The sequence below is a fragment of the Oncorhynchus tshawytscha genome, linkage group LG12 (genome assembly GCF_018296145.1).
Source record: "Oncorhynchus tshawytscha isolate Ot180627B linkage group LG12, Otsh_v2.0, whole genome shotgun sequence".
Taxonomy (NCBI): Eukaryota; Metazoa; Chordata; class Actinopteri; order Salmoniformes; family Salmonidae; genus Oncorhynchus; species Oncorhynchus tshawytscha.
Window position 1 is genome coordinate 22224416 of NC_056440.1, and position 27345 is coordinate 22251760.

General features: G+C 44.2%; 1 protein-coding gene across 4 annotated transcripts in view; it reads left to right on the forward strand.

Annotated features, from left to right (window-relative positions):
* LOC112262707 (transport and Golgi organization 2 homolog) overlaps positions 1-27345 on the forward strand; it is a 30647-nt gene extending 3302 nt beyond the window's left edge. For 2 of the 4 annotated variants that reach the window (XM_024438418.2, XM_024438421.2), the window contains exons 3-9: positions 3135-3223; positions 12867-12986; positions 14861-14978; positions 21505-21572; positions 21778-21928; positions 25392-25496; positions 26114-27345. In XM_024438418.2, the coding sequence (XP_024294186.1) occupies positions 3135-3223; positions 12867-12986; positions 14861-14978; positions 21505-21572; positions 21778-21928; positions 25392-25496; positions 26114-26234 (772 nt within the window). In that variant the 3' untranslated portion in view covers positions 26235-27345. The remainder of the gene's footprint in view (positions 1-3134; positions 3224-12866; positions 12987-14860; positions 14979-21504; positions 21573-21777; positions 21929-25391; positions 25497-26113) is intronic. The other 2 variants (XM_024438419.2, XM_024438420.2) reach the window with 2 other exon arrangements.

A 27345-nucleotide genomic window follows, 5' to 3' on the forward strand; every position in this document is an offset into this window, starting at 1 on the left:
AATGGCACACTCTCCGCATAGCTGTGCCCTGTTAATTGTCTTGTTTCTCTCCTAGTGATTCCCACAGTCTCCAATAAAGCATGGATGCTCTGCTCTGTCTCCTGTGTAAAATCATTAGTGTTTGCTTTGTTTCTGGGCCAGTGTCGTTGACTCTTGGGGAACAAGTGTCACTGCAACCAGCTTTTGCATCATGAGTCTTTGATGTACAGAGGTTGACACAATTAGGTCAATTTGCTTTATTTGTTATTTAAGAAATCCACCTGCCTCTGAACAAGGTTAATGGGATTGGTAACCGCTGGCCAGATACAATTATTGCGGAGGTCATCATAGTTCAGTGGCCTAATCTCTCTTCTGTAACTGTGCACCACGAATAAATGCCTCTCAGTGGAACTATTTAATCCTCATCATTTGACCTGTGACACCGGCATGACAACCAATACATCTCAGGTAGTTGGCTTCGAAAAGGGACGTGGGTGAAAAAACAAACATGCGTGTTCTGTGTGTCTAATTGATAATGAGCGATGATGAGTAATGGCGATGCACCAAATGTTTTTTAGTTTTTTTTATTTCACCGTTATTTAACCAGGTAGGCCAGTTGAGAACAAGTTCTCATTTACAACTGCGACCTGGCCAAGATAAAGCAAAGCAGTGTGACACAAACAACAACACAGAGTTACACATGGAAAAAACAAACATGCAGTCAATAATACAATAATGCATATCATTATCTGGGAACAGTGTGTACCAGCAGAATTTTGAACAGAGGGTGCAATTATAAATTGTAGACTACATGGAATATTCTAGGTTGACCATTTTACTTGACTATTTGTGCAATACCTGACAGGCCTAACAGCAATATCCAATCTCAGGTTAGATACGGTTACAACTATATGTTATATTATAGGCCCACACATTTTGTATATACAAATTTAGCCCACATGTCTCGTAGAGCCAGCACAAGAAGTTAGTGTGGATAGAAATGGCCTGCAGTTTTTAATGGCCCCGGCAACATTCAATATAAGCTACTTCTACAAACTACAGAATGTTTACTTTGATACCAGGTTTAGTGTCACTACTGTAAACCAAAACAATATCACAGCATGGACATTCTTTTGTCAAAATGTTTCATGTTTTCACTCTTATTCACACTTTTTAGTAGAACATCCAATTTTGTTGTTCACAACTATGCTTAAACCACATAAGGAGACCACTTTTGAGGTCTGGGAAAAATCTAAGTAATTTAGATTTTTGTTGTGTGTAGTTACCCTTTAGTTCAAGAGTGCGTACAAACTCAAATCACTCACAAAGGGCCCACAGGTCCCACTGTGCAATTCCACTTCTCGCCCAAATCCACATCTATGGCAGCTTCTGCTGCCTCAGCACACTAATATAGGGCAGCAAAAAGGGGAGGGAAAAACCCCACAATCGTGTGTGCGTGTGTGCGTGCAAGGCTAGCGGGTGATTCATGGGACAATAGCTGAACAGTAATGTGAAGTCACTAAGTCATGCACTGTTGCCTTGCTAAATAAGTGACAGTTGTGCAGTGGTAGTAAAAAGTCACCAGAAATGAATGTCAAATGCAGCATTAGCAACAACAGTCATTAAGTCTGTTAGTGTGGTGAGTGGCACATTAAGTCCCATTTGAAAATGCCAGTAAGTTGTAGTGGTGCTAGCTCAACATAGGCCTAGGTTTCACTTAAAGCACTAGACTGCACTAGGTTATTTAATTTCACGTTTTGGATTGTTTATATTCCTTTCTCCTATGTGTGCTGTGTGACCCCCCCCCCCAATCTTTCGTATCTTTCTCTCTATTGGAAAGATACGAATGCTCTGGTTGAAGGCTTGCTGGCAGGCTCCACCACCTCGACAGAAACAGGGAGACTGCAGCATAGCCAGGGGATTAATACACCAGATGTCACTGGCATCGGGAATCAATTCAAGGCTATACGCCAATTCATGCTCTTAATGAGCTACTGTTGGTCCAGTCTCTGGACCTAGTCTCTACTGCCGGATACTTTTAAGGGTCACACACAGCACACCGAATATGGATCTCCCGTTCGTCTACCGATTGTTCAGTGCACTGTTGACTGCTGACATTTTTGTGCAATTCTACATGTTTTCACTTGGTTCGCAAGTACCCTTGGCAGGCAAAGGCTATTGGTGTGTTTGAGCCCTTATTCTGTATCCAGCCATCCACTGCACTGGATCAATCTAATACAGCCTCAGCCCGCTGGCCTTAGCCTCAGCCCGCTGGCCTTAGCCTCAGCCCGCTGGCCGTAGCCTCAGCCTCTTGCTGACATGGTCCTTTTAGACCTCTGAAGGTAGAGACTTTTTGTCGCTGATGCATTATGAATTTGATGTGACGTTTGCAGTGGTGTGGGGCCTGGAAAATCCCATCTCTTAGTGATCCATGTACACTGCAGCAGTCCAAGGTGGGTGGAGAAAGTCAGCAGGGGTTGTAATGTTATTGCGTTAAGGTAATCGAGGTACATGGAGAGGTATGGGCTGCATCCCAAATGACACTATATTCCCTATGTAGTGCACTACTTCTGACCATAATCTTATGTGCCCTGGTCTAAAGTAGTGCACTATGTAGGGAATAAGGTTCCATTTGGGACGCATCCATGGTGTTGGATAGTGACAGCACAGCAACTTTCTTCTGCTGCTGCAGCTGATGGGGAACTGGGGTGCGGAACTTTACTGTGTCCTAAGGGGGGGAATAGTGCACACCCAGACAATCAGGAAACATGCAAACTCAGTCAGGAGCTCAGTTAGGTCTGCTACACGGCACGGCATGGCATTTCTCTCTCACACTTATTCACTCATGTGTGCAGAATGCAGCCTGGCAAAAGAGCACACAGCCTGCTTCCCAAATGGAACCCTATTCCCTTCATAATGCATCACTTTTATATGGGCCCTGGTCAAAAGTAGTGCACTATATAGGAAATATGGGTGCCATTAGGGCCACAGAGACACAGTCCCAGGGCTCAGTCTCTTCGATTAAGGACATGAGACCTGGAGAATATCAATATATCAAGATGGATAACACCACAAGGTTATTGTGTTAAAGAACATTTCCTTAAGTGGTCTACCATGGTCTCCCTCGTAACTCTTTCTTTCTCTTTTCACCTCAGGCTAATTTTGGCTGCAAACAGAGATGAGTTTTACAACAGGCCAACCAAAGCTGCAGACTTTTGGGTGAGCAACAGCGAAATCCTCAGTGGTAAGCATCTGCACTTGATGTTGCCGTGACAGAAAAACATTGGTGACAGAAATCATTCTGGAGAGGACCCCTCTGTTTCCCCTTTTCTCTCTCTCTCTGAGAGCCTTTATTTCACCACAACCCATTTCAGCTCAGCTGGAATGACTTCATGAGCCAGATACTGGATCCCATGTCAACAAACCAATTCTGAGAGTAATTTAATGCACTGAATGTCCCAATGAATCATTCCATTCTTTAATAAGATCATAGCCCTACTATGGCAAATTGACTGGGAGAACAAATACATCTCCTTGAGTTAAAACTGTTTAAATAAACAAACAGGGTGGAAGGCTAAGAAGTATAATTAGAATGAGGGTCCTGTCATGGAGCATGGGCATTGCTTCTTCTGTTTGAGTGATTCTTTTCATTTCCTCTCAACAGACTAGGAAGTTGATTTGTTCAACAGGCTCTTTTTAGTATTTTCACATTTCTGAGTGAAGTATTTAATTTGTCATAACAGGCTATGAGTTTATTCCTCTAGAAATCAAGAGTGGCAGAGTAATTTAGGTTTGCGAGGGATTAGGGTATAGGATTGGTTTGGAAATTAGGGCCTAAGGGTCAGGTTTTATGTTGGCTTGGGATTGAGTCCTCAAAATTTGTATTATTCAAGGTTAGTTATTCACTGATAAGTATTTTGAAGTTCACTGACTTGTCTCTTCCGATTGCCTTTTGAGTCACCTTGTACCGTACAGGCGCAAGGACATTCCTGGACCCTGGGGGGACGGCGTTAGGGCTCTGATGTGGAGGGGCGGTGGTAGTGCTCTGATCTGGTGTGGAGGGACGGCGGTAGTGCTCTGATCTGGTGTGGAGGGACGGCGGTAGTTCTCTGATCTGGTGTGGAGGGACGGCGGTAGGGCTCTGATGTGGAGGGGCGGTGGTAGGGCTCTGATCTGGTGTGGAGGGATGGTGGTAGGGCTCTGATCTGGGGTGGAGTGACAGTGGTAGGGCTTTGATCTGGGGGTGGAGGGACGGTGATAGGGCTCTGATCTGATGTAGTGAGGGTAGAGGGACAGTGGTAGGGCTCTGATCTGGTGTGGAGGGAAGGTGATCGGACTCTGATATTCGGTGGAGTGACAGTGGTAGGGCTCTGATCTGGGGTGGAGGGATGGTGGTAGGGCTCTAATCTGGGATGGAGGGACGGTGGTAGGGCTCTAATCTGGGATGGAGGGACGGCAGTAGTGCTCTGATCTGTTGTGGAGAGCCGGTGGTAGTGCTCTGATCTGGTGTGGAGGGACGGCGTTGGGGCTCTGATGTGGAGGGGCGGCGGTAGTGCTCTGATCTGGTGTGGAGGGACGGCGGTAGTGCTCTGATCTGTTGTGGAGGGACGGCGGTAGTGCTCTGATCTGTTGTGGAGGGACGGCGGTAGTGCTCTGATCTGGTGTGGAGGGACGGCGGTAGTGCTCTGATCTGTTGTGGAGGGACGGCGGTAGTGCTCTGATCTGTTGTGGAGGGACGGCGTTAGTGCTCTGATCTGGTGTGGAGGGACGGCGTTAGGGCTCTGATGTGGAGGGGCGGTGGTAGGGCTCTGATCTGGTGTGGAGGGATGGTGGTAGGGCTCTGATCTGGTGTGGAGGGATGGTGGTAGGGCTCTGATCTGGTGTGGATGGACGGCGGTAGTAGTTTGATCTGGTGTGGAGGGACGGCGGTAGGGCTCTGATCTGGTGTGGAGGGACGGCGGTGGGGCTCTGATCTGGTGTGGAGGGACGGCGGTGGGGCTCTGTGGAGGGACGGTGGTGGGGCTCTGATGTGGAGTGACGGCGGTGGGGCTCTGATGTGGAGGGGTGGCGGTAGGGCTATGATCTGGTGTGGAGAGACGGCGGTAGGGCTCTGATCTGGTGTGGAGAGACGGCGGTAGGGCTCTGATCTGGTGTGGAGGGACGGCGGTGGGGCTCTGATCTGGTGTGGAGGGACGGCGGTGGGGCTCTGTGGAGGGACGGTGGTGGGGCTCTGATGTGGAGGGACGGCGGTGGGGCTCTGATGTGGAGGGACGGCGGTAGGGCTATGATCTGGTGTGGAGAGACGGCGGTAGGGCTCTGATCTGGTGTGGAGAGACGGCGGTAGGGCTCTGGTGTGGAGGGACGGCGGTAGGGCTCTGATCCGGTGCCGACAGAGATGGCCGCCTCGCTTCGCGTTCCTAGGAAACTTTTGTTTTTTTTACATGTTATTTCTTACATTGGTACCCCAGGTCATCTTAGGTTTCATTACATACAGTCGAGAAGAACTACTGAATATAAGAGCAGCGTCAACTCACCATCAGTACGACCAAGAATATGACTTTCCCAGAGCGGATCCTGTGTTTTGCCTTCCACCCAGGACAACGGAATGGATCCTAGCCTGCGACCCAAAACAACAACGTCGTAAAAGATTCAAACGAAGCGGTCTTCTGGTCAGGCTCCGGATACGGGCACATCGCGCGCCACTCCCTAGCATTCTACTCGCCAATGTCCAGTCTCTTGACAACAAGGTTGATGAAATCCGAGCAAGGGTAGCATTCCAGAGGGACATCAGGGACTGTAACGTTCTTTGCTACACGGAAACATGGCTCACTAGAGAGACGCTATCGGAGTCGGTGCAGCCAGCTGGTTTCTCCACGCATCGCGCCGACAGAAACAAACATCTTTCTGGTAAGAAGAGGGGCGGGGGCGTATGCTTTATGGTTAATGAGACGTGGTGTGGTCACAACAACATACAGGAACTCAAGTCCTTCTGTTCACCTGATTTAGAATTCCTCACAATCAAATGTCGACCGCATTATCTACCAAGTGAATTCTCTTCGATTATAATCACAGCCGTATATATTCCCCCCCCAAGCAGTCACATCGATGGCTCTGAACAAACTTTATTTGACTCTTTGCAAACTGGAATCCAAATATCCTGAGGCTGCATTCATTGTAGCTGGGGATTTTAACAAGGCTAATCTGAAAACAAGACTCCCTAAATTGTATCAGCATATCGATTGCGCAACCAGGGCTGGTTAAACCTTGGATCATTGCTATTCTAACTTCCGCGATGCATATAAGGCCCTGCCCCGCCCTCCTTTCGGAAAAGCTGACCACGACTCCATTTTGTTGATCCCTGCCTACAGACAAAAGCTAAAACAAGAAGCTCCCACGCTGAGGTCTGTTCAACGCTGGTCCGACCAATCTGATTCCACACTCCAAGACTGCTTCCATCACGTGAACTGGGATATGTTTCGTATTGCGTCAAACAACATTGATGAATACGCTGATTCGGTGAGCGAGTTCATTAGAACGTGCGTTGAAGATGTCGTTTCCATAGCAACGATTAAAACATTCCCAAACCAGAAACCGTGGATTGATGGCAGCATTCGCGTGAAACTGAAAGCGCGAACCACTGCTTTTAATCAGGGCAACCGGAAACATGACCGAATACAAACAGTGTAGCTATTCCCTCCGCAAGGCAATCAAACAAGCTAAGCGTCAGTATAGGGACAAGAAGAATCGCAATTCAACGGCTCAGGGTCTACAGTCAATCACGGATTACAAAAAGAAAACCAGCCCAGTCACGGACCAGGATGCCTTGCTCCCTGGCAGACTAAATAACTTTTTTGCCCGCTTTGAGGACAATACAGTGCCACTGACACGGCCCGCAACCAAAACATGCGTACTCTACTTCACTGCAGCCGAGGTTTTTTATTTTATTTTTTATTTCACCTTTATTTAACCAGGTAGGCTAGTTGAGAACAAGTTCTCATTTGCAACTGCGACCTGGCCAAGATAAAGCATAGCAGTGTGAACAGACAACACAGAGTTACACATGGAGTAAACAATTAACAAGTCAATAACACAGTAGAAAAAAAGGGGGAGTCTATATACAATGTGTGCAAAAGGCATGAGGAGGTAGGCGAATAATTACAATTTTGCAGATTAACACTGGAGTGATAAATGATCAGATGGTCATGTACAGGTAGAGATATTGGTGTGCAGAAAAGTAAATAAATAAAAACAGTATGGGGATGAGGTAGGTGAAAATGGGTGGGCTATTTACCAATAGACTATGTACAGCAGCAGCGATCGGTTAGCTGCTCAGATAGCTGATGTTTGAAGTTGGTGAGGGAGATAAAAGTCTCCAACTTCAGCGATTTTTGCAGTTCGTTCCAGTCACAGGCAGCAGAGTACTGGAACGAAAGGCGGCCAAATGAGGTGTTGGCTTTAGGGATGATCAGTGAGATACACCTGCTGGAGCGCGTGCTACGGATGGGTGTTGCCATCGTGACCAGTGAACTGAGATAAGGCGGAGCTTTACCTAGCATGGACTTGTAGATGACCTGGAGCCAGTGGGTCTGGCGACGAATATGTAACGAGGGCCAGCCGACTAGAGCATACAAGTCGCAGTGGTGGGTGGTATAAGGTGCTCTAGTCAAGGACCATATCACCTCCACCCTACCTGACACCCTAGACCCACTCCAATTTGCTTACCGCCCAAATAGGTCCACAGACGATGCAATCTCAACCACACTGCACACTGCCCTAACTCATCTGGACAAGAGGAATACCTATGTGAGAATGCTGTTCATCGACTACAGCTCAGCATTTAACACCATAGTACCCTCCAAACTCGTCATCAAGCTTGAGACCCTGGGTCTCGACCCCGCCCTGTGCAACTGGGTACTGGACTTCCTGACGGGCCGCCCCCAGGTGGTGAGGGTAGGTAACAACATCTCCACCCCGCTGATCCTCAACACTGGGGCTCCACAAGGGTGCGTTCTGAGCCCCAATTTGCTGAGTAGAGTGTTGGAGGCTATTTTGTAAATGACTTCGCCGAAGTCAATGATCGGTAGGATGGTATGTTTGGCAGCATGGGTGAAGGAAGCTTTGTTTGCAAAATAGGAATCCGATTCTAGATTCAATTTTGGATTGGAGATGCTTAATTTGAGTCTGGAAGGAGAGTTTACAGTCTAACTAGACACTTAGGTATTTGTAGTCAGAACCGTCCAGAGTAGTGATGCTAGTTGGGCGGGTGGGTGTGTGCAACAATCGGTGTAAGATGTATAGATGCCAGATGTATACCGAATGGTGTCGTCTGCGTAGAGGTGGATCAGAGAATCACCAGCAGCAAGTGTGACATCATTGATGTACAGAGAAAAGAGTCAGCCCGTGAATTGAACTCAGTGGCACCCCCATAGAGACTGCCAGAGGTCCGGACAACAGGCCCTCCGATTTGACACACTGAACTCTATCTGAGAAGTAGTTGGTGAACCAGGCGAGGCAGTCATTTGAGAAACCAAGGCTATTGAGTCAGCCGTTAAGATTGTGGTGATTGACCGGGTCGAAAGCCTTGGCCAGGTTGAAGAAGATGGCTCACAGTACTGTCTTTTATCGATGACGGTTATGATATCATTTAGGACCTTGAGTGTGTCTGAGGTGCACCCATGACCAGCTCAGAAACCAGATTGCATAGTGGAGAAGGTACGGTGGGATTGAAAATGGTCAGTGATCTGTTTAACTTGGCTTTCAAAGATTTTAGTAAGGCAGGGCAGGATGGATGTAGGTCTATAACAGTTTGGGTCTAGAGTGTCTCCCCCTTTGAAGAGGGGGGTGACCTCTGCAGCTATCTTTGTGGATCTCAGATGATACGGAAGAGAGGTTGAACAGGCTAGTAATAGGAGTTGCAACATTTTGGTGGATAATTTCAGAAAGAGAGGTTCCAGATTGTCTTGGACAGCTGATTTGTAGGGATCCAGATTTTGCAGCTCTTTCAGAACATCAGCTGTCTGGATTTGAGTGAAGGAGAAGCGGTTGGGCAAGTTACTGCAGGAGGTGCTGAGCTGTTTGCCGGGGTTGGGGTAGTCAGGTGAAAAGCTTGGCCAGCCGTAGAAAAATGCTTATTGAAATGATCTATTATCGTAGATTTATCGGTGGTGACAGTGTTTCCTAGCCTCAGTGCAGTGGGAAGTTGGGAGGAGTAAAGTCTGGGATTACTCCAGCTCCCTCTCAACCCATCCCCAGGGGCGTCAGGCCATGGCTGGGTTTCTCTATAGCAGAGAACCTCTCCTCTGTTCCCTGGCTGTCTCAGTGGACCCATATTGATCATGTGGAAGTGTAGACATACACTACATGTGTAGTGTAATGTGGACACCTGCTCGTCGAACGTCTAATTCCGAAATCATGGGCATTAATATGGTGTTGGTCCCCTTCCCCTTTCTATAACAGCCTCCACTCTTCTGTGTCGGCTTTCCACTAGATGTTGGAACATTGCTGCGGGGACTTGCTTCCATTCAGCCGCAAGCATTAGTGAGGTCGGGCACTGATGTTGGGCAATTAGGCCTGGCTCGCAGTCGGTGTTCCAATTCATCCCAAAGGTGTTCGATGGGGTTGAGATCAGGGCTCTTTGCAGGCCAGTCAAGTTCTTCCACACCGATCTCGACAAACCATTTCTCTATGGACCTCGCTTTGTGCAGAGGGTCATTGTCATGCTGAAACAGGAAAGGGCCTTCCCCACAAAGTTGGAAGCACATAATCGTCTAGTATGTCATTGTATGATGAAGTGCTAAGATTTCCCTTCACTAGAACTAAGGGGCCTAGCCCAAACCATGAAAATCAACCCTAGACCATTATTCCTTCTCCACCAAACTTTACAGTTGGCACTATGCTTTGGGGCGGGTAATGTTTTCCTAGCATCTGCTAAAACCAGATTTGTCCGTCAGATTGCCAGATGGAGAAAAGTGATTCATCACTCCAGAGAACGAGTTTCCAGAGTCCAACGAGCTTTACATCTTTCCAGATGATGCTTGACATGGCACATGGTGATCTTAGGCTTGTGTGTGGCTGCTCGGGCATGGAAACCCATTTCATGAAGCTCCCAATAAACAGTTAATGTGCTGATGTTGCTTCCAGAAGCAGTTTTGAACTCGGCAGAGAGTATTACAACCGAGGACAGACTATTTTTACACACTTCAGCACTCGGTGGTCCCGTTCTGCGAGCTTGTGTGGCCTACCACTTTGTGGCTGAGCCGTTGTTGCTCCTAGACATTTCCATTTCACAATAACAGCACTTACTTTTGACAGGGCCAGCTCTAGCAGGGCAGACCTGAGTTGTTGGAAAGATATCATCCTATGATGGTGCCACGTTGAAAGTCACTGAGCTCTTCAGTAAGTTCATTGTTTGCCAATGTTTGTCTATGGAGATTGCATGGTTGTGTGCTCAGTTTTATACACCTGTCAGCAATGGGTGTGGCTGAAATAGCCGAATCCACAAATTTTAATGGTTGTCCACATACTTTTGTATGTATAGTGTATCATCCTGCCTCTGCACATGCTTCCCTTAGTTACCTTCTCTCTCATAGAAACACACATCTCAGTGTGAGAGAAGTGATTTGTAGTCGTAAGTGACATTTTAGGTCAAGATTAATAGCCTGTGTCGTATGGCTCTTTGCCTCTCTCTATGTTTATTCAAGTTCTTGTACAGTGCAATACAAGGTCAAAATGGCAAGAGTCTAGCAAATCACACCGGCTGTAGTAAGACAATCCATATTTCTCTTAACGCTGTACTGATTTACTTATTCCCTGTGTAAGGGTATCACCTCAATCCACGTCCAGACAAATAGAATGTATGAGTAATCTATTCAGCGTTTTCAGAGTTCCGTGCTCTACATTCTAATGATCAGCCAGGCTCCAATGATAATGAATGCAAGGCAGAGGCCTCTCTCTGTCTGTCTGTCCTTTCTGCTTATCAGAAACTCACTCCTCAGCCTTAACTTGATTTTAAACTCAATTAAGTACAAAATCACCTCTGGTTTGAATGCTGGTTTTTTTGGCGCTCGATATTTCTGATATTTATTTTTTTGTAACTCAGAGAGAAGTCAAACTAAGCAATCAGTGATGGCTTAGAGGAGGGTGAAACATTTGTCCTTGATTTGCTTCTTTTAGAATTAATACATGATTTATAAGCAAACTATAATCGCTTAATTTGAGTGTTGCAGCATTATTGTCAGCAGTACGTGATCGCCATTATTGATTCAGTGCATTCAGAAAGTATTCAGACCCCATCCCTTTTTCTAAATTTTGTTAAGTTACAGCCTTATGCTAAAATTGATTCAACTTACACACAATATTACATAATGACAAAGCAAAAACATTTATTAAATTTTTTATAAATGTATAAAAAATAAACTGAAATGAAGTATTCAGATCCTTTGCTATGAGACTTGAAGTTGCGCTCAGGTGCATCCTGTTTCCATTGATCATCCTTGAGATGTTCCTACAACTTGATTGGAGTCCACCTGTTGTAAATTCAATTGATTGGGCATGACTTGAATAGGCACACACCGGTCTATATAAGGTCCCACAGTTGACAGTGCATGTCAGAGCAAAAACCAAGCCATGAGGTAAAAGGAATTGTCCGAAGAGATCCGAGACAGGATTGTGTCAAGGCACAGATCTGGAGAAGGGTACGAAAATATTTCTGCTGCATTGAAGGTCCCCAATAACACAGTGGTCTCCATCATTCTTAAATGGAAGAAGTTTGGAACCATCAAGACCCTGCCCGGCCAAACGGAGCAATCGGGGGGGAAAGGGTCAGGAAGATGACCAAGAACCAACCCAATGGTTACTCTGACAGAGCTCTAGAGTTCATCTGTGGAGATGGTTGTCCTTCTTGAAAGTTCTCCCATCTTCACAGCACTCCCCCAATCAGGCCTTAGTGGTAGAGTGGCCAGAGGGAAGCCACTCCTCAGTAAAAGACACATGACAGCCCGCTTAGAGTTTGCCAAAAGGCACCAAAAAACTCTCAGACCGTGAAAACCAAGATTCTCTAGTCTGATGAGACCAAGATTGAACCCTTTGGTCTGAATGCCAAGCGTCACGTCTGCAGGAAACCAGGCACCATCCCTACGGTGAAGCATGGTGGTGGCAGCATCATGTTATGGGGATGTTTTTCAGCGGCAGGGACTGGAAGACTAGTTAGGATCAAGGAAAGATGAACGGAGCAAAGTACAGAGCTCCTTGATGAAAACCTGCTCAGGACCTCAGACTGGGGCGAAGGTTTACCTTCCAGCAACAACCCTAAGAACACAGCCAAGACAACGCAGGAGTGGCTCCGGGACAAGTCACTGAATGTCCTTGAGTGGCCCATCCAGGGCCCGGACTTGAATGTGATCGAACATCTCTGGAGAGAGCTGAAAATAGCTGTGCAGCGTTGCTCCCCATTCAACCTGATAGAGCTTGAGAGGATCTGCAGAGAAGAATGTGAGAAACTCCCCAAATACACGTGTGCCAAGCTTGTAGCATCATACCCAAGAACACTCAAGGCTGTATCTGCTGCCAAAGGTGCTTCAATAAAGTACTGAGTAAAAGGTGTGAATACTTCTGTAAATGTGATATTTTTTTTTTAAAACAGTTTTTGCTTTGTCATTCTGGGATAATGTGTGTAGATTGGTGAGGGGGAAAAAACGGTTATCCGTTTTAGAATAAGGCTGTAACATAACAAAATGTGGGAAAAGTTTGAATACTTTCCGAATGCACTGTAGCATTCAATCTCACTAGTCAGTTACACATGTTCTATTTTCAGTCACGGAGGTGTTAAAATGTGAAGAAGGTTAATGTGGGAGTTATGTGATGATGTGGAGTGTGATGTGTGTTGTCAGGGCTAGACCTGGAGGAGGGGAAGGAAGGCGGGTCATGGCTGGGGATCAACAAGCGGGGCAAGCTGGCCGCACTGACCAATTACCTGGAGGGAAGGCCCAATCCAGACGCACAAGGAAGAGGCGAGGACCAATCAGGAAGAAAATAATATCCACTGAACAGTTGGATATGTGCATGCATCTTTAACAGACAGTCGTGTTTTAATATTTCATTCCTAATAAAGGCTTTGTTCCTAGAAAGCTGATGCTAACGTGAAACTGGTATGGTCAACTGCCTTTTTTAAAGATTCATTCACTAGCATTAGCACCACAATAAGTGAAAAGTAGTGTCAGTGTGTTCTCCAGTAGCCAGCTGTCCTCACTGCAGATGCTCAGCCCCCTGATAGAAACACCTCTCTGTGTAATAGCAGCTTTCTAATTTGTTTATTTTCTTTAAGGCCAGATGTCAGGTGTTTTCCTGACACTTAACCGATGTAGTGCAGTTCCCCCCTCTTCGGTAGCAGCCTGTCCTTACAACAAATCAAATAAATGTTTATTGGTTGAGTACACCGTTTAGCAGATGTTGTAGTGGGTGCAGTGAAATGCTTATGTTACTAGCTCCTAACAATGTAGTAAAATGTTAAACTAGTACACAAATATTTTTTTTTTTTTTTTGAAGTACAGTTAAAAACAAGAACGTCTGGGCGACTCCAATTAACAGCCCAAATAGCACTGTATCAGTAATCCAAATGCAATCTATAAGTATCTACACCAGAAGAATTTACACAAGATATTCTAAAAGATATGTACAGCAGTAGATATAATCGGAGTGAGCTATGTCAAGAATCCAGTATATATTACATTTGCGGTGTGTTTAAACAGTGTAACTATGTAATTACAGATACAGTAGCAGAGATATTAGAATGAGCTATGTTGGGAATACAGTATTTAAATACTCAGTGTGATACAGGAAGTGTCCCGTGGTTCAATGTCTCTGTGACATGGGACTGCAGCATTGGATTGTGACAATGAGGTGTGTGAGTTAGTGTGCATCACCTAATAGACGGCTAGTGATGGCTAGCCGCAATGCCACTAGAGATCTTGGTTCGAGTCCAGCCTCTGTCGCAGCCGGCCGCAACCGGGAAACCCATGGGGCAGCGCACAATTGGCCCAGTGTCGTCCAGCTTAGGGGAGGGTTTGGCCGGCAGGGATGTCCTTGTCCCATCGCTCACCGGCGACTCCTGTGGCGCCCGGGCGCATTGCATGCTGACACGGTCGCCAGGTGCACAGTGTTTCCTCCGACACATTGGTGCAGCTGGCTTCTGAGTTAAGTGGGCATTGTGTCAAGAAGCTGTGGCTTAGTTGGGTTGTGTTTCGGAGAACGCACGGCTCTCAACCTTCACCTCTCCCGAGTCCGTACTGGAGTTGCAGCGATGAGACAAGACTGTAACTACCAATTGGATACCACAAAATTGGGGAGAAAAGGGTTAAGACACTAATAAAACTGTCTGATGGCCTGGTAATAGAAGCAGTTTTTTTGTCTCTCGGTCTTGGCACTGATGCACCTGTACCAACTCCGTAAATAGACAATAGCCTAGTAAAGTCGATGGCTCGGGTGACTGAGGTCCTTAATGATCTTCTTGGACTTCCTTTAACACCGAATGCTGTAGATGTCATAGAGAACAGGCAGCATGCCCCTGGTGATGCGTTAGGCTGACCGCACCACAGTGCTAAATAACATGGAAACAGATCTCCGATGTCACCCAGTCCAAGACCTATGTTACATATTTTATCTTGAATGTCCTCCTTGTAACTGCATCACATTTTGCTTAATAACCAGTGTTGTGTAGATTCATTTGGATGGTATGACTAAATCTGTGTGTTGCTACAAAACCAACTAGGCAGCCTACTGATAAGTCTGCTCTTGCTATGTGTAGTGGTACTGGGCTTGCCTGACTGGTCTGCAACCTCTCTGAATGTGTGAAAAGTAAGAATAATGTTGATTCTTTGTGTTGAAGGGTTCTTGGTGTCTAACTTCCTTACGGATCATAGCCAGGACAGCTATTCCTACCTGAAGAGGGTGTCATCTGAGAGACATCTCTACAACGGCTTCAACCTCCTCACAGCTGAGTTCAAGTGAGTCAAGGGTTTGTGCAGACTGATCAAAACTAGAGAACATGGGATGGGTTGATTTAATATTTCCGCTGAGGTTTGGCCATTCCAATCAATGCCCACTTCCTTATAGGACTGATTGATAATGCTGTCTCTATTATTTCATTTCCTAAGGTATAGCCAAGACATGCAATTCGACCTCTAGCCCAAGGCACATAGTTCTCAGAGGATTTTCCACCTAGCCTGTCAGACGTTAACGTGTAGCTATTTCTAAACTGCTTATACCTGTCTATTCCTTTCCAAACCTCCATGACGTGTCTAGGGCTAGGAGTGGATTTGACACTGGGTATAATAAGTCTCTGTACATGTGTTCTCTCTGAATAAAAGGCATAAGCTATAGCCACCCACTCTCACACTCTCTCTCTCACACACACAACGTTTTATCAGTCTCCCAATCTTCACACACAGAAGAAACCTTGAGCTGAATGGACCATCATTAGAATTCTGAGAGAACACATGTTCATTTTTTTCTTTACCAGCCTGACTTATGAGGGTGAGTCAAAAGCTCTGAGATTTTTTTGAAAAAGGGAACCCAGACAATGTAAAAGTAGCTAACTTTGTCCCCTCCCTTTCTGTTTTCTCTCACTCTATGCAGCAGACAGGCGTGATTTAATTTTGTTGGACTTGCGTCGTAGACTAGAGAAAAACCTAACTGGAACCTGCTGAAACTAAGACAGCTGTCATGAACGGGGATTTATAGACATGCCATTGCCATGGCAACAGGGTTCTAGGTCTCATTTTGGAGGTCAGGGGGATTAGGAACAACTTTTCCCACTTCCTGCTGGGGGATGCAGAGTTCTCCCTGTAGACAAGGGGTCCTGCGTCATATATCCTGCTCACAGGGCCTAGGGCAGGAACGGCAAGGAATGAGAGTAACTCTCCCCTTTAATCCCCCTCCTCCGTTGTTTTCAGATATTTTTATTTTCTCTCCATCAAAAGCTTCTCTCCATTCTCTAAATGCATTGCGCTTATTAAAGCAGGTAGATCTCAGCAGGTCGTGTTTTGTGGTGTTGTAATAGCAAAGCTATTCAGGAATGCAAATTACCTCATTAAGACCAGGAGTTACGGTGCTTTCGGGAAGTATTCAGACCCCTTGACTTTCTCCATTTTGTTAGATTACAGCCTTATTCTAAATCTATTCATTTGTTTTTTTTCCCCCTCATCAATCTATACACAATACCCCATAATAACAAAGCAAAAAAAAGTTACACCCAAAATAACTGAAATAATACATTTACATAATTATTCAGACCCTTTACTCAGTACTTTTTTGAAACACCTTTGGCAGTGAGTACAGCCTCGAGTCTTCTTGGGTATTTGGCACACCTGTATTTGGGGTGTTTCTCCCATTCTCAGGTTGAATGGGGAACGTTGCAGGTATTTTCAAGTCTCTCCAGAGATGTTTGATCGGTTTTCAAGTCCGGGCTCTGGCTGGGCCACTCAAGGACATTCAGAGACTTGTCCCGAAGCCACTCCTGTGTTGTCTTGGCTGTGTCCTTAGGGTCATTGTCCTGTTGGAAGGTTAACCGTTTCCCCAGTCTGAGGTCCTGAACGCTCTGGAGCAGGTTCTCATCAATGATCTCTCTCTGTGCTCTGTTCATCTTTGCCTCGATCCAGACTAGTCTCCCATTCCCTGCCGCTGAAAACATCAGAGACTTGTCCCGAAGCCACTCCTGCATTGTCTTGGCTGTGTCCTTAGGGTCATTGCCCTGTGCTGCCACCACTATGCTTCACCGTAGGGATGGTGCCTGGTTTCCTCCAGGTGTGATGCTTGGCATTCAGGCCAAAGAGTTCAATCTTGGTTTCATCAGACCAGAGAATCTTGTTTCGCATGGTCTGAGAGTCTTTAGGTGCTTTTGGCAAACTCCAAGATGGTGGTCATGTGCCTTTTACGTAGGAGTGGCTTCCCTCTGGTCACTCTACCACTAAGGCCTGATTGGTGGAGTGCTGCAGAGATGGTTGTCCTTCTGGAAGGTTTCTCCTATCTCCACAGAGGAACTCTAGAGCTCTGTCAGAGGGACCATTGGGTTCTTGGTCACCTCCATGACCAAGGTCCTTCTCCCCTGATTGCTCAGTTTGGCTGGGCGGCCAATTCTAGGAAGAGTCTCTTGGTGGTTCCAAACTTCTTCCATTTAAAAATGATGAAGGCCACTGTGTTCTTGGAGCTTTAATGCTGCAGACATTTTGTGGTACCCTTCCCCAGATCTGTGCCTTGACACAATCCTGTCTCGGATCTCTTCGGACAATTCCTTTTACCTCATGGCTTGGTTTTTGCTCTGACATGCACTGTCAACTGTGGGACCTTATATAGACAGGTGTGTGCCTATTCAAGTCATGTCCAATCAATTAAATTTACCACAGGTGGAATCCAGTCAAGTTGTAGAAACATCTCAAGGATGATCAATGGAAACGGGATGCACCTGAGCTCAATTTCAAGTCTCATAGCAAAGGGTCTGAATACTTAAGGATAAGGTTTTTCTGTTTTTTAATTTTTAATAAATTTGCTAAAACCTGTCATTATGGCGTATCGTGTGTAGATTCCTGAGGATTTTTTTTTATTGAATCCATTTTAGAATAAGGTTGTAATGTAACAATGTGGAAAAAGTCAAGGGGTCTGAATACTTTCCAAAGGCACTTTGTCCATGTTTGGTTGCTTCCCCTGCGGTAAGAGACTTAACGAAAGGAGACATCACTGCCACTATAAATTTACACACACACACACACACACACACACACACACACACACACACACACACACACACACACACACACACATGAGATGTCAGCTGAGAGAGAGCAACAAGAAATATGTGTTTATTTGATGATGTATGCTCTGGGTCTGAATCACTCCATCCCTTTGTCTGCCTGGGCCTATGGAGCCTCCTGTAGACTCACACCTAGATGTATAGATGCTGACAGATTGGACACCACGGTACGCAACGCCATAATAAAACAGACAAGGGATGGCAGCTGCTGTGACTGTCATGTATTTGTTTGTAGACCTGTTTAATAAAGGCTCATTATAGAGCTATTAGTTTCCCCCCTCTGCACAGTGAAACAGCAGTGATGTGTGTTGGTTAGAGACAACCCATAGGAAATACTGTCTGTCTGTGGCTGCTCTTTTCCTGAAACGATAGTTGCGTCTTGTCTCTTGCACACAGAGGAGGCCCTGTATTACAATCAGTGAATGTCTAATCCATCCTTAACCAATGACGTGATGATTTATGATTTGGGGGTGAATGGCGATGTGGGACAAGATGTGTCCCATCTCTATTTCTTCCTGTTGTATAATGTTTATACTCATCGTCACAGGGATGCACTAATAGGAAAGGCATATACTTGTATATTTATCACCCAACTGAATAAAAATGTTAATCTCTCAACTTCAAATCTGTATTGGCATGATTTATATTACGCCTTCCCTTAATTATGTTGCTTGTAAAAAACCCATATTGCCTTGATTAATAATCCATAGCTCCGTCGATGGGTTTGCATTCTTTCAATTCAGTTGATGACTTTGCATGCATTTGTTTCCTCTCTGACTGAGCCTTGGCGGAACTAAAGATGTATATTTCAAGTGTATCATCTCTCAATTTTTTTTTCTTTCTCAAATGCCCTCAATTTAATGTTGTTAGCACTGACCCTGAAGAAGGCACATTGATGCTGAAACGTTGGTATTTTTTTTTTACCCAATACTGGGAGGTTATATTTATGGAGTGTGCGACTCTTTGTTTTTATAGCACTGACAGCCAAGCAGCCGTCATATTTATTCATTCAAGACTGTGGTGGTAGGAGATTATCCCTTTATTCAGGAGGAAAGACTCCGTCAGACTATTACCTGTCATCTTATGACATCCCACAATGCAATTCCAGCGTTCCTGAGCCTTCCTAATACCCAGCCGAATTCAGCATACATTTAAAGTATACATTCTCCAACACGTTTTAGAAATTGGGTTGTTAGTGTGGTCTGAAACTGGTGTAGTTTTTGGCAGGTTTTTTTTTTCTTTAAGAAGGAAAACAGCAGTAGATCAAATTAGTAGATCAACAGCGTTTCTCGGATGGTTTCCGTGGTGTATGGTCCATTTAATTTTTGATGAGTAACAGTAATACATATTCTCTTAGTCTCCCCCAAAGGCAGTATCCTATCCTCAGCTAAAGCAAAAACAAATGAGTTACTTAGCTGAGCTCTGCATCTAGAGCATGGAATGACTCTTCAGTTACCATGTGTTAAACCAGATGCCTTAAAATAAGTAAGTTCATTTTGGCTCTGAAATGTTTGGGACCATGTTTGGAAATCGGCAGTGTTCAAAAAGCATCTGCTCTGCATCCCTTCACCTTTCAGCTACTTTGTCTAATTTAACAAGATGTTGTAATGGTATTCTGATTATATACAGGCAATTTGAGTTGACCTGGGAGATTCCATTAAGTTTTAAAGACCCCGGTTCTTTCCTTAACACAGCTGAAGTTGACTGACTTTTCTTTGTTCACAGAGGAACTAGGTATGGCTGTTCACAGAGTAACTAGGACGTGACGGTCAGATCAGATGTTGCTATGAGTGGTCTTGCTGTTGGGATTAGAGCTGCTGGCTAAACAGTCAGCTGTTTAGCCCTGTGGCTCAACTTGCATCATAAAATGCATAAAACTGCATCAGAGAAATAGTTTACCCTTGGACTTGCCTAGATACCTCCCATCCCCAACCCCACTGATGGTTATAAATGCCCATTCAACCAATGTCAAAAACATAAGCAAGCTCTGCACAGCAGCAAGGAGCAAAATAATGCACTACTTAAACACTTCAGAATAATGGACTACAATTCAATTTAAATACATATACTATCCATTATGGGGATTATCATTCTGGCCTGCTAGATCTTCAAAGTGCTGTTTCTAACGCTTCACAGAGAACTTTCTCTTCCCGTTGGTTTGTTCACGCTGCCCAGTGCTAGCTGCCACTTCCCATGGTTTCCTCATCTCAACTCAAATCTCCATGCAGCAGAAATGATGAGGTTTTGATATCCACACACTCTGGCAAGAATATCAGAAATACTTCTTTCCATTGTGCTTTTGGGTGAGACTATTGAGCTTCGACCTCAATGTGTCCAAACAGTATGTGAGTGTTTGTCTGGGTTGGGACTGAGAGTAATCTTCACAAATATCTCTCCCCAGCCCAATGAGCCCAATGCACCATTTGGCCACCTCTGTAGGTTTGCAGTTGTATATACATATCAAGAGAGGGGTTATTTGTGAAGAAGAGTATCAAAACCGAGTCGTCAACAGGCAGTGAAGCTGCAAATATTGTACCCATGGAAGGAAGCTACAAGACGATAATATGCAACAAAGTAACAAAATGGTTTCTGTCATTACTGTAGTTACCAGCAGTTACATTGCCAAAAGTTTTTGTATCATTCTGGTTTGGCTTTCATCAGCTAGACTTTGATATCGTTTGATTTGAAGATGGTGTAATGTTAAAATGGCTTTCATTTTCCCACAAGCCGTTTTACTAGCACACTGACTTACTGGCCTTTTTAAAATGCCTCTGCCCTGGGACATTTACACCAGATGAGAAATGGTAACACAAACAGATACCCTTTGCAAAGGAGCAAGGTCTACTCTTTTCCCAGCTTAATTGCTTATTGCGGCATAAACAAATTTACAAGCTCGGACAGGCAAATTACCTTCTAATTAATTGGAAGGGATAAGCATTTAGCAGACAGCGGAACCCCTCATGTCAGACATTTGATTTTGTCAGTCCCTCTGTCCGTGGCTATTTATAGATGTTATTATCAAACAAGTCTCAATCTCATGCCGGGAGAGTAATCTTCTCTCTTATATAGCTCTTTAGAAGAAGCGCAACTCGGGGATGGAAACAGGAAACAGTTAAGACTTTGATGTATTTAACTTTTGACCCTGGCCACTGACTCCACAGATCAGAGCCATAGCAGGTATCTAGATTTGATCTAGTCTGGAGGTTAAATATTGATGTAGTGTTGCACCAGTCTACACATTTGACTCATGATGCTACTGATGGCTGTCAAAAACAACTGACAAGGCAATGAATTCACTTTCAACACTTGTTTTGGTTGTGATTCATTCGTTTTCCTGTACTGCAGTTGAAAAGACTTTCATGTCGAAGAGGCGTTCCAAATAGAAGTCGGATCTCTTTTTGAGCCAGGGCAGGAGAGACGTAAACAGACTCGTTGTCTAGTTAGACTGGAGGACGATTTGCAACGGCCTACTGTTTAATTTATTTTTGTATTTTTTTAAAAATCAGCTCATCTGATTGCCATCTATTGCTACAATTTACCATGGTCTAGTTTTTATTTGACATTTCAAATTCCTTTACAAATGCAGTGGCTCCATTAATCGCTGCTAAGCAAAGCTGAACAGAAAATAATAGCAAATTGTATAAAGGATGACCCTCACAATTAAATGGAACTTTAATCGGTCACCAACTTGCATGTGTAATTTCCTCTCATGGTGTCCAATGCAGGGCCAAAGAAGACACTATGTGTTACTATGGAAACAGAGGCAACACCGAACCCATCCATCTAAATCCAGGTCTGCATTTCTTTCATGTGGAATTGCTTTTGCATTAATGTGTGCGTGCGTGTATAATTATACATTATTATATCATTGAACCATACAAGCATGCAGGATTTTGACTATGAGCCTATGCCTCTGTATGTGAGTGCATGTTTTGGGGGATAACATGCACGTTTTGTAGGAATCTCTGTTCTCGAGCAATGCTGTGTGTCTGCTCCAGCAGGAATCTATGGTTTGAGTAACTCCCTGTTGGAGACCCCATGGAGGAAGCTGCAGCATGGGAAGAGACTGTTCACCAGTGTAGTGAACCAACCCTTGCCCTGTGAGGTTCTGGTCCAGGACCTGCTCAACGTCCTCAACAACGAGGAGCTGTGAGTTTACCAGACACTCGCTATCAATAATACAGTTAATGTAACACAGTAAATTCTTCATCAATACATGCACACTCAAAACACTACACATGAAGACACACACCTGCACAATGTGCAGTTCAGTTTACATTTTGAAGCAGTCAATGTGACATGGCATAATCTACATTAAAACATAAACCTACAGTACCAGTCAAAAGTTTGGACACCTACTCATTCAAGGGTTTTTCTTTATTTTTACTGTTTTCTACATTCTAGAATAATAGTGAAGACTTCAAAACTATGAAATAACACATTTGGAATCATGTCGTAACCAAAAAAGTGTTCAACAAATCAAAATATATTTGAGATTCTTCAAAGTAGCCACAATTTGCCTTGATGACAGCTTTGCGCACTCTTGGCATTCTCTCAACCAGCTTCATGAGGTAGTTACCTGGAATGCATTTCAATTAACAGGTGTGTCTTGTTAAACATTCATTTGTGGAATTTCTTTCCTTCTTAATGCATTTGAGCCTATCAGTTGTGCTGTGACAAGGTAGGGGTGGTACCTTGGGCTCCCGAGTAGTGCAACGGCCTAAGGCTCTGCATCTCAGTGCTAGAGGCGTCACTACAGACCCTGGTTTGATTCCAGGCTGTATCACAATTGGACCAGCGTTGTTAGGGTTTGGCCGGGGTAGGCCGTCATTGTAAACAAGAATTTGTTCTTAACTGACTTGCTTAGATAAATAAACATTAAATGAAAAATAAAAAAATACAGAAGATGCCTCCCGGGTGGCGCAGTGGTTAAGGGCGCTGTACTGCAGCGCCAGCTGTGCCACCAGAGACTCTGGGTTCGCGCCCAGGCTCTGTCGTAACCACCCGCGACTGGGAGGTCCGTGGGGCAACACACAATTGGCCTAGCGTTGTCCGGGTTAGGGAGAGTTTGGCTGGTAGGGAAATCCTTGTCTCATCGCGCACCAGCGACTCCTGTGGCGGGCTGCCAAGGTTGCCAGGTGCACTGTGTTTCCTCCGACACATTGGCGTGGCTGGCTTCCGGGTTGGATGGCACTGTGTTAAGAAGCAGTGCGGCTTGGTTGGGTTGTGTATCGGAGGATGCATGACTTTCAACCTTCGTCTCTCCCGAGCCCGTACGGGAGCTGTAGCGATGAGACAAGATGATAGCTACTAAACAATTGGATACCACGAAAAAGGGGTCAAATTAAAAAAATATAAAAAATACAGAAGATTTGGTAAAAGACCAAGTCCATATTATTGCAAGAATAGCTCAAATAATAGCTCAAATAAGCAAAGAGAAAATACTTTTGAAACCTTTAAACTTTCAAAGTTTCTTTAGTGCAGTCGCAAAAACCATCAAGCGCTGATGAAACTGGCTCTCGAGAGGACCGCCACAGGAAAGGAAGACAGAGTTACCTCTGATGCAGAGGATAAGTTCATTAGTTACCAGCCTCAGATTTCAGCCCAAATAAATGCTTCATAGAGTTCAAGTAACAGACACATCTCAACATCAACTGTTCAGAGGAGACAGAGTGAATCAGGCCTTCATGGTCAAATTGCTGCAAAGAAACCCCTACTAAAAGACACTAATAAGAAGAGACTTGACTTGGGCCAAGAAACACAAGCAATGGACATTAGACCGGTGGAAATCTGTCCTTTGGCCTGATGAGTCCAAATGTGAGATTTTTGGTTCCAACCGCCGTGTCTTTGTGAGACGCAGAGAAGGTGAACAGATGACCTCTGCATGTGTGGTTCCCACCGTAAAGCATGGAGTGAGGTGTGATGGTGTGGGGGTGCTTTGCTGGTGACACTGTCTGTGATCTATTTAGAATTCAAGGCACACTCAACCAGCTTGGCTACCACAGCATTTTGCAGCGATACGCCATCCCATCTGGTTTGTGCTTAGTGGGACTATCATTTGTTTTTCAACAGGACAATGACCCAAAACACTCCTCCAGGCTGTGTAAGGGCTATTTGACCAAGAAGGAGAGTGATGGAGTGCTGCATCAGATGACCTGGCCTCCACAATCCCCCGACCTCAACCCAATTAAGATGGTTTGGGGTGAGTTGGACCGCAGCGTGAAGGAAAAGCAGCCAACAAGTGCTCAGCATATGTGGCAACTCCTTCAAGACTGTTGGAAAAGCATTCCAGGTGAAGCTGGTTGAGAGAATGCCAAGAGTGTGCAAAGCTGTCATCAAGGCAAAGGGTGGCTACTTTGAAGAATCACAAATATAAAATATATTTATATTTGTTTAACACTTTTTGGGGGGTTACTACATGATTCCATATGTGTTATTTCCTAGTTTTGATGTCTTCACTATTATTCTACAATGTAAAAATAAAGAAAAACCCTTGAATGAGTATGTGTGTCCAAACCTTTTGACTGTCACTCGTAAGATATTTGGGAGTAACTTACAAGGACATGTAAATGTGTCTGAGGGTAACAATTCTGCATATTTATTAAGGCTATAAATACGCTTACTCATTGTTGGTTTGCAAGTACCACAGGTGGACATTCAACATGGCTACATGGGGATCAAACGTGAACACTACTTGACTAAGAGAACATATACAGTGGGGCAAAAAAGTATTTAGTCAGCCACCAATTGTGCAAGTTCTCCCACTTAAAAAGATGAGAGAGGCCTGTAATTTTCATCATAGGTACACTTCAACTATGACAGACAAAATGAGGGGAAAAAATCCAGAAAATCACATTGTAGAATTTTTTTATGAATTTATTAGCAAATTATGGTGGAAAATAAGTATTTGGTCAATAACAAAAGTTTCTCAATACTTTGTTATATACCCTTTGTTGGCAATGACAGAGGTCAAATGTTTTCTGTAAGTCTTCACAAGTTTTTCACACACTGTTGCTGGTATTTTGGATTTTTTTTTCACATTTTGTCTGTCATAGTTGAAGTGTACCTATGATGAAAATTACAGGCCTCTCTCATCTTTTTAAGTGGGAGAACTTGCACAATTGGTGGCTGACTAAATACTTTTTTGCCCCACTGTTGTCCTGCACACATTACATGAATTTGCAATTAGGAAAATAGTACACTGCTGTTGTTGGAATCTTGCACTTTTATGTTGAATTAATTGCAAATCTTTTAATCAGTTAACTTTTGCTCTCCACAGACTACGCCTACCTTACTCTCTTATAGGTTTATCAGTTCCACAATGTGTACTATGTAGTGCTGAAATGTATGTCATATTATATAAGTAGTTTTTGAAACTTTCAGTTCAGTAGAAACGTTCTGTTCTGTTTTTCTCCATGCACCTGGTAACACTGAAGTTGGGCTAAATAGTTGTACTTTTTTCCAATTGGTTACAATCCAAAACTCGTAAGTCATGAGGTTTGAGGGAGAAGTTGAGAACCGTGTCTTTTCTGAAGGTACGCCCCTTTCTGTTCCGAATCTCTGACAGTCTGAGGAGGATTGAGTGAGAACGGTTTCTGTTTTTATTCTTTAGGAACACTCCTGACCCGGCTCAGGAGAGCCAGGGTGAAGGTTACAGCAGCCCCATGCTGCGGGTCCTGTCCTCCGTGTGTGTTCGATCCCCGCATTATGGCACAAGGTCAGAGTCCTCCCAGTCCATGACACCAATTAACTAGGCCAGACTCCTAGAGATACAATATAATACCAGAGTGTCTTTTGTGATAAACCTTGTCAATGTCCAACCTAGTGTTCTTATTTAATTCTGTGCTCCCAGTCCCACCAATTGGCTCTCCCATTTGTCATGCTGTGCCTGCCATCAGAGGTGAGGGCTGTGCTTGTGGGGTTTAAAAGCAGGGACATACTCATAGGGCACTGAGGAAAATGAAAACAATTGGTTCTTATTTGACAAATCCATGGTCGTCTTCATTAGTGCACACCCTAGCAAACGGCAGACGTTTTGCAACAAATTATTTTCTTATTGGACAAATCCAGTTAGTACCTTTTTCTGTTTCAGTCCGTTTAGCTCTGTTGCTGCATAATAATTACGTACCATACATCATAAGCTCCGAGTGCATATAATCTCATCTATAACCAGCAGGCCCCTGGCCTCCAGTCTAGTGTGATAATGAAAGGTGATTAGGGAGCTCTTCCCCAGCATCACAATATGCGTTTTCCCTGTATTTAACATGCATACGCCCCTAATCTCATTTCACCCCTCTATTTATCTGATGTTTTGTGTGTTTCTGCCTTTTTCAGGACCAATACCATTATCCTCATAGACTCATCAGGGAACGTGACTTTCACAGAGCGCACCATGCTCAACTGTGACATCAGCCAATGGAGCACAAGCTCTTTCCAGTTCAAACTCAAGGACTGACGATGGCTTTGTGGGAATTACACTGTGCCTTTCTGCATCCCTCCTCCTATCCATCCTCCCACGGCAAGTTCTGGCTACACCGTAGTGGAATGAACATTTTCCTTTTTCCATTTCAAATGGTGGTGGGAGAGCTTGAAATTATGGCACTTGTTTGGAAAGAGTTTGATTTGCATTTGTCAAGTAATTGCCTTTGGGAAATATATTTTAGCTTGGCTTAGACATATGAATGTCGGAATTTATCAAATCATATATTATGGGTGTTATTTAATCTTAAATTATATCAAAGAACTTGCTATTGTCATTAAAATATTTTGAATTGTGTGCTTAAAAAGTGGTTTTATTGCCAAAGAACAAATGTAATTTAACAAACTAAGACATTTTTTACATTTCACATTGCATCTATTTACTCAGCACTCGATTGCTGAGAAAGACGAGAACTAAAAGGTTGAAAAGTAATTTCTGGCTTCGTGCCTCAGACTGCCATCTCCTAGGTGAGTTGGTTTGCATCTCAAGAGTGTAAAATGGTAACACTCATAGAAGCAGCAGCAGCCATCACCTATCTGTATAAAAAGCTGTAAAAATAATGACAGGTTTGATTTCCTAAATGTTAATCTCAGGTGTTATAACCTTCCTGTGACATAATTATGAAGGCATATTACAACAGCCTGCCTTGTACTATAATAATTATCATTGCACTGGATTTTGACTTTGTGACCCAGGTTTGCTAGTTACAAGTAAAACACATAGGAAAGGACTTGAAATGTTTTTTCTAAATGGGAAGCAAGTTTTTCTTGTTATATTTTCTGCCTTGTTCCACATACTGCATAGGAGAACAGATTGCCTTGCTGTGAAATAACTGAAAGGATTCATTTTGTCACTCACACCTTCAGTGTTCTGTGGGTCTTACCCACTTTTTCTCTATGTATAACAGTCCGTTACACTCACAAATTGTAATGACCGTTTCAAGTTTTGTGTGTTGATGTGTACCATCGAGGATCCCAGTGGTTTTTTTGTAACTGACCTCAGGTATCCATAGAAGTATAGAAACCTCTGTTTACCATGTCACTGTTGTCTTGATATCTTTTGTGAATAAAGTACTTTTTCATCTGTA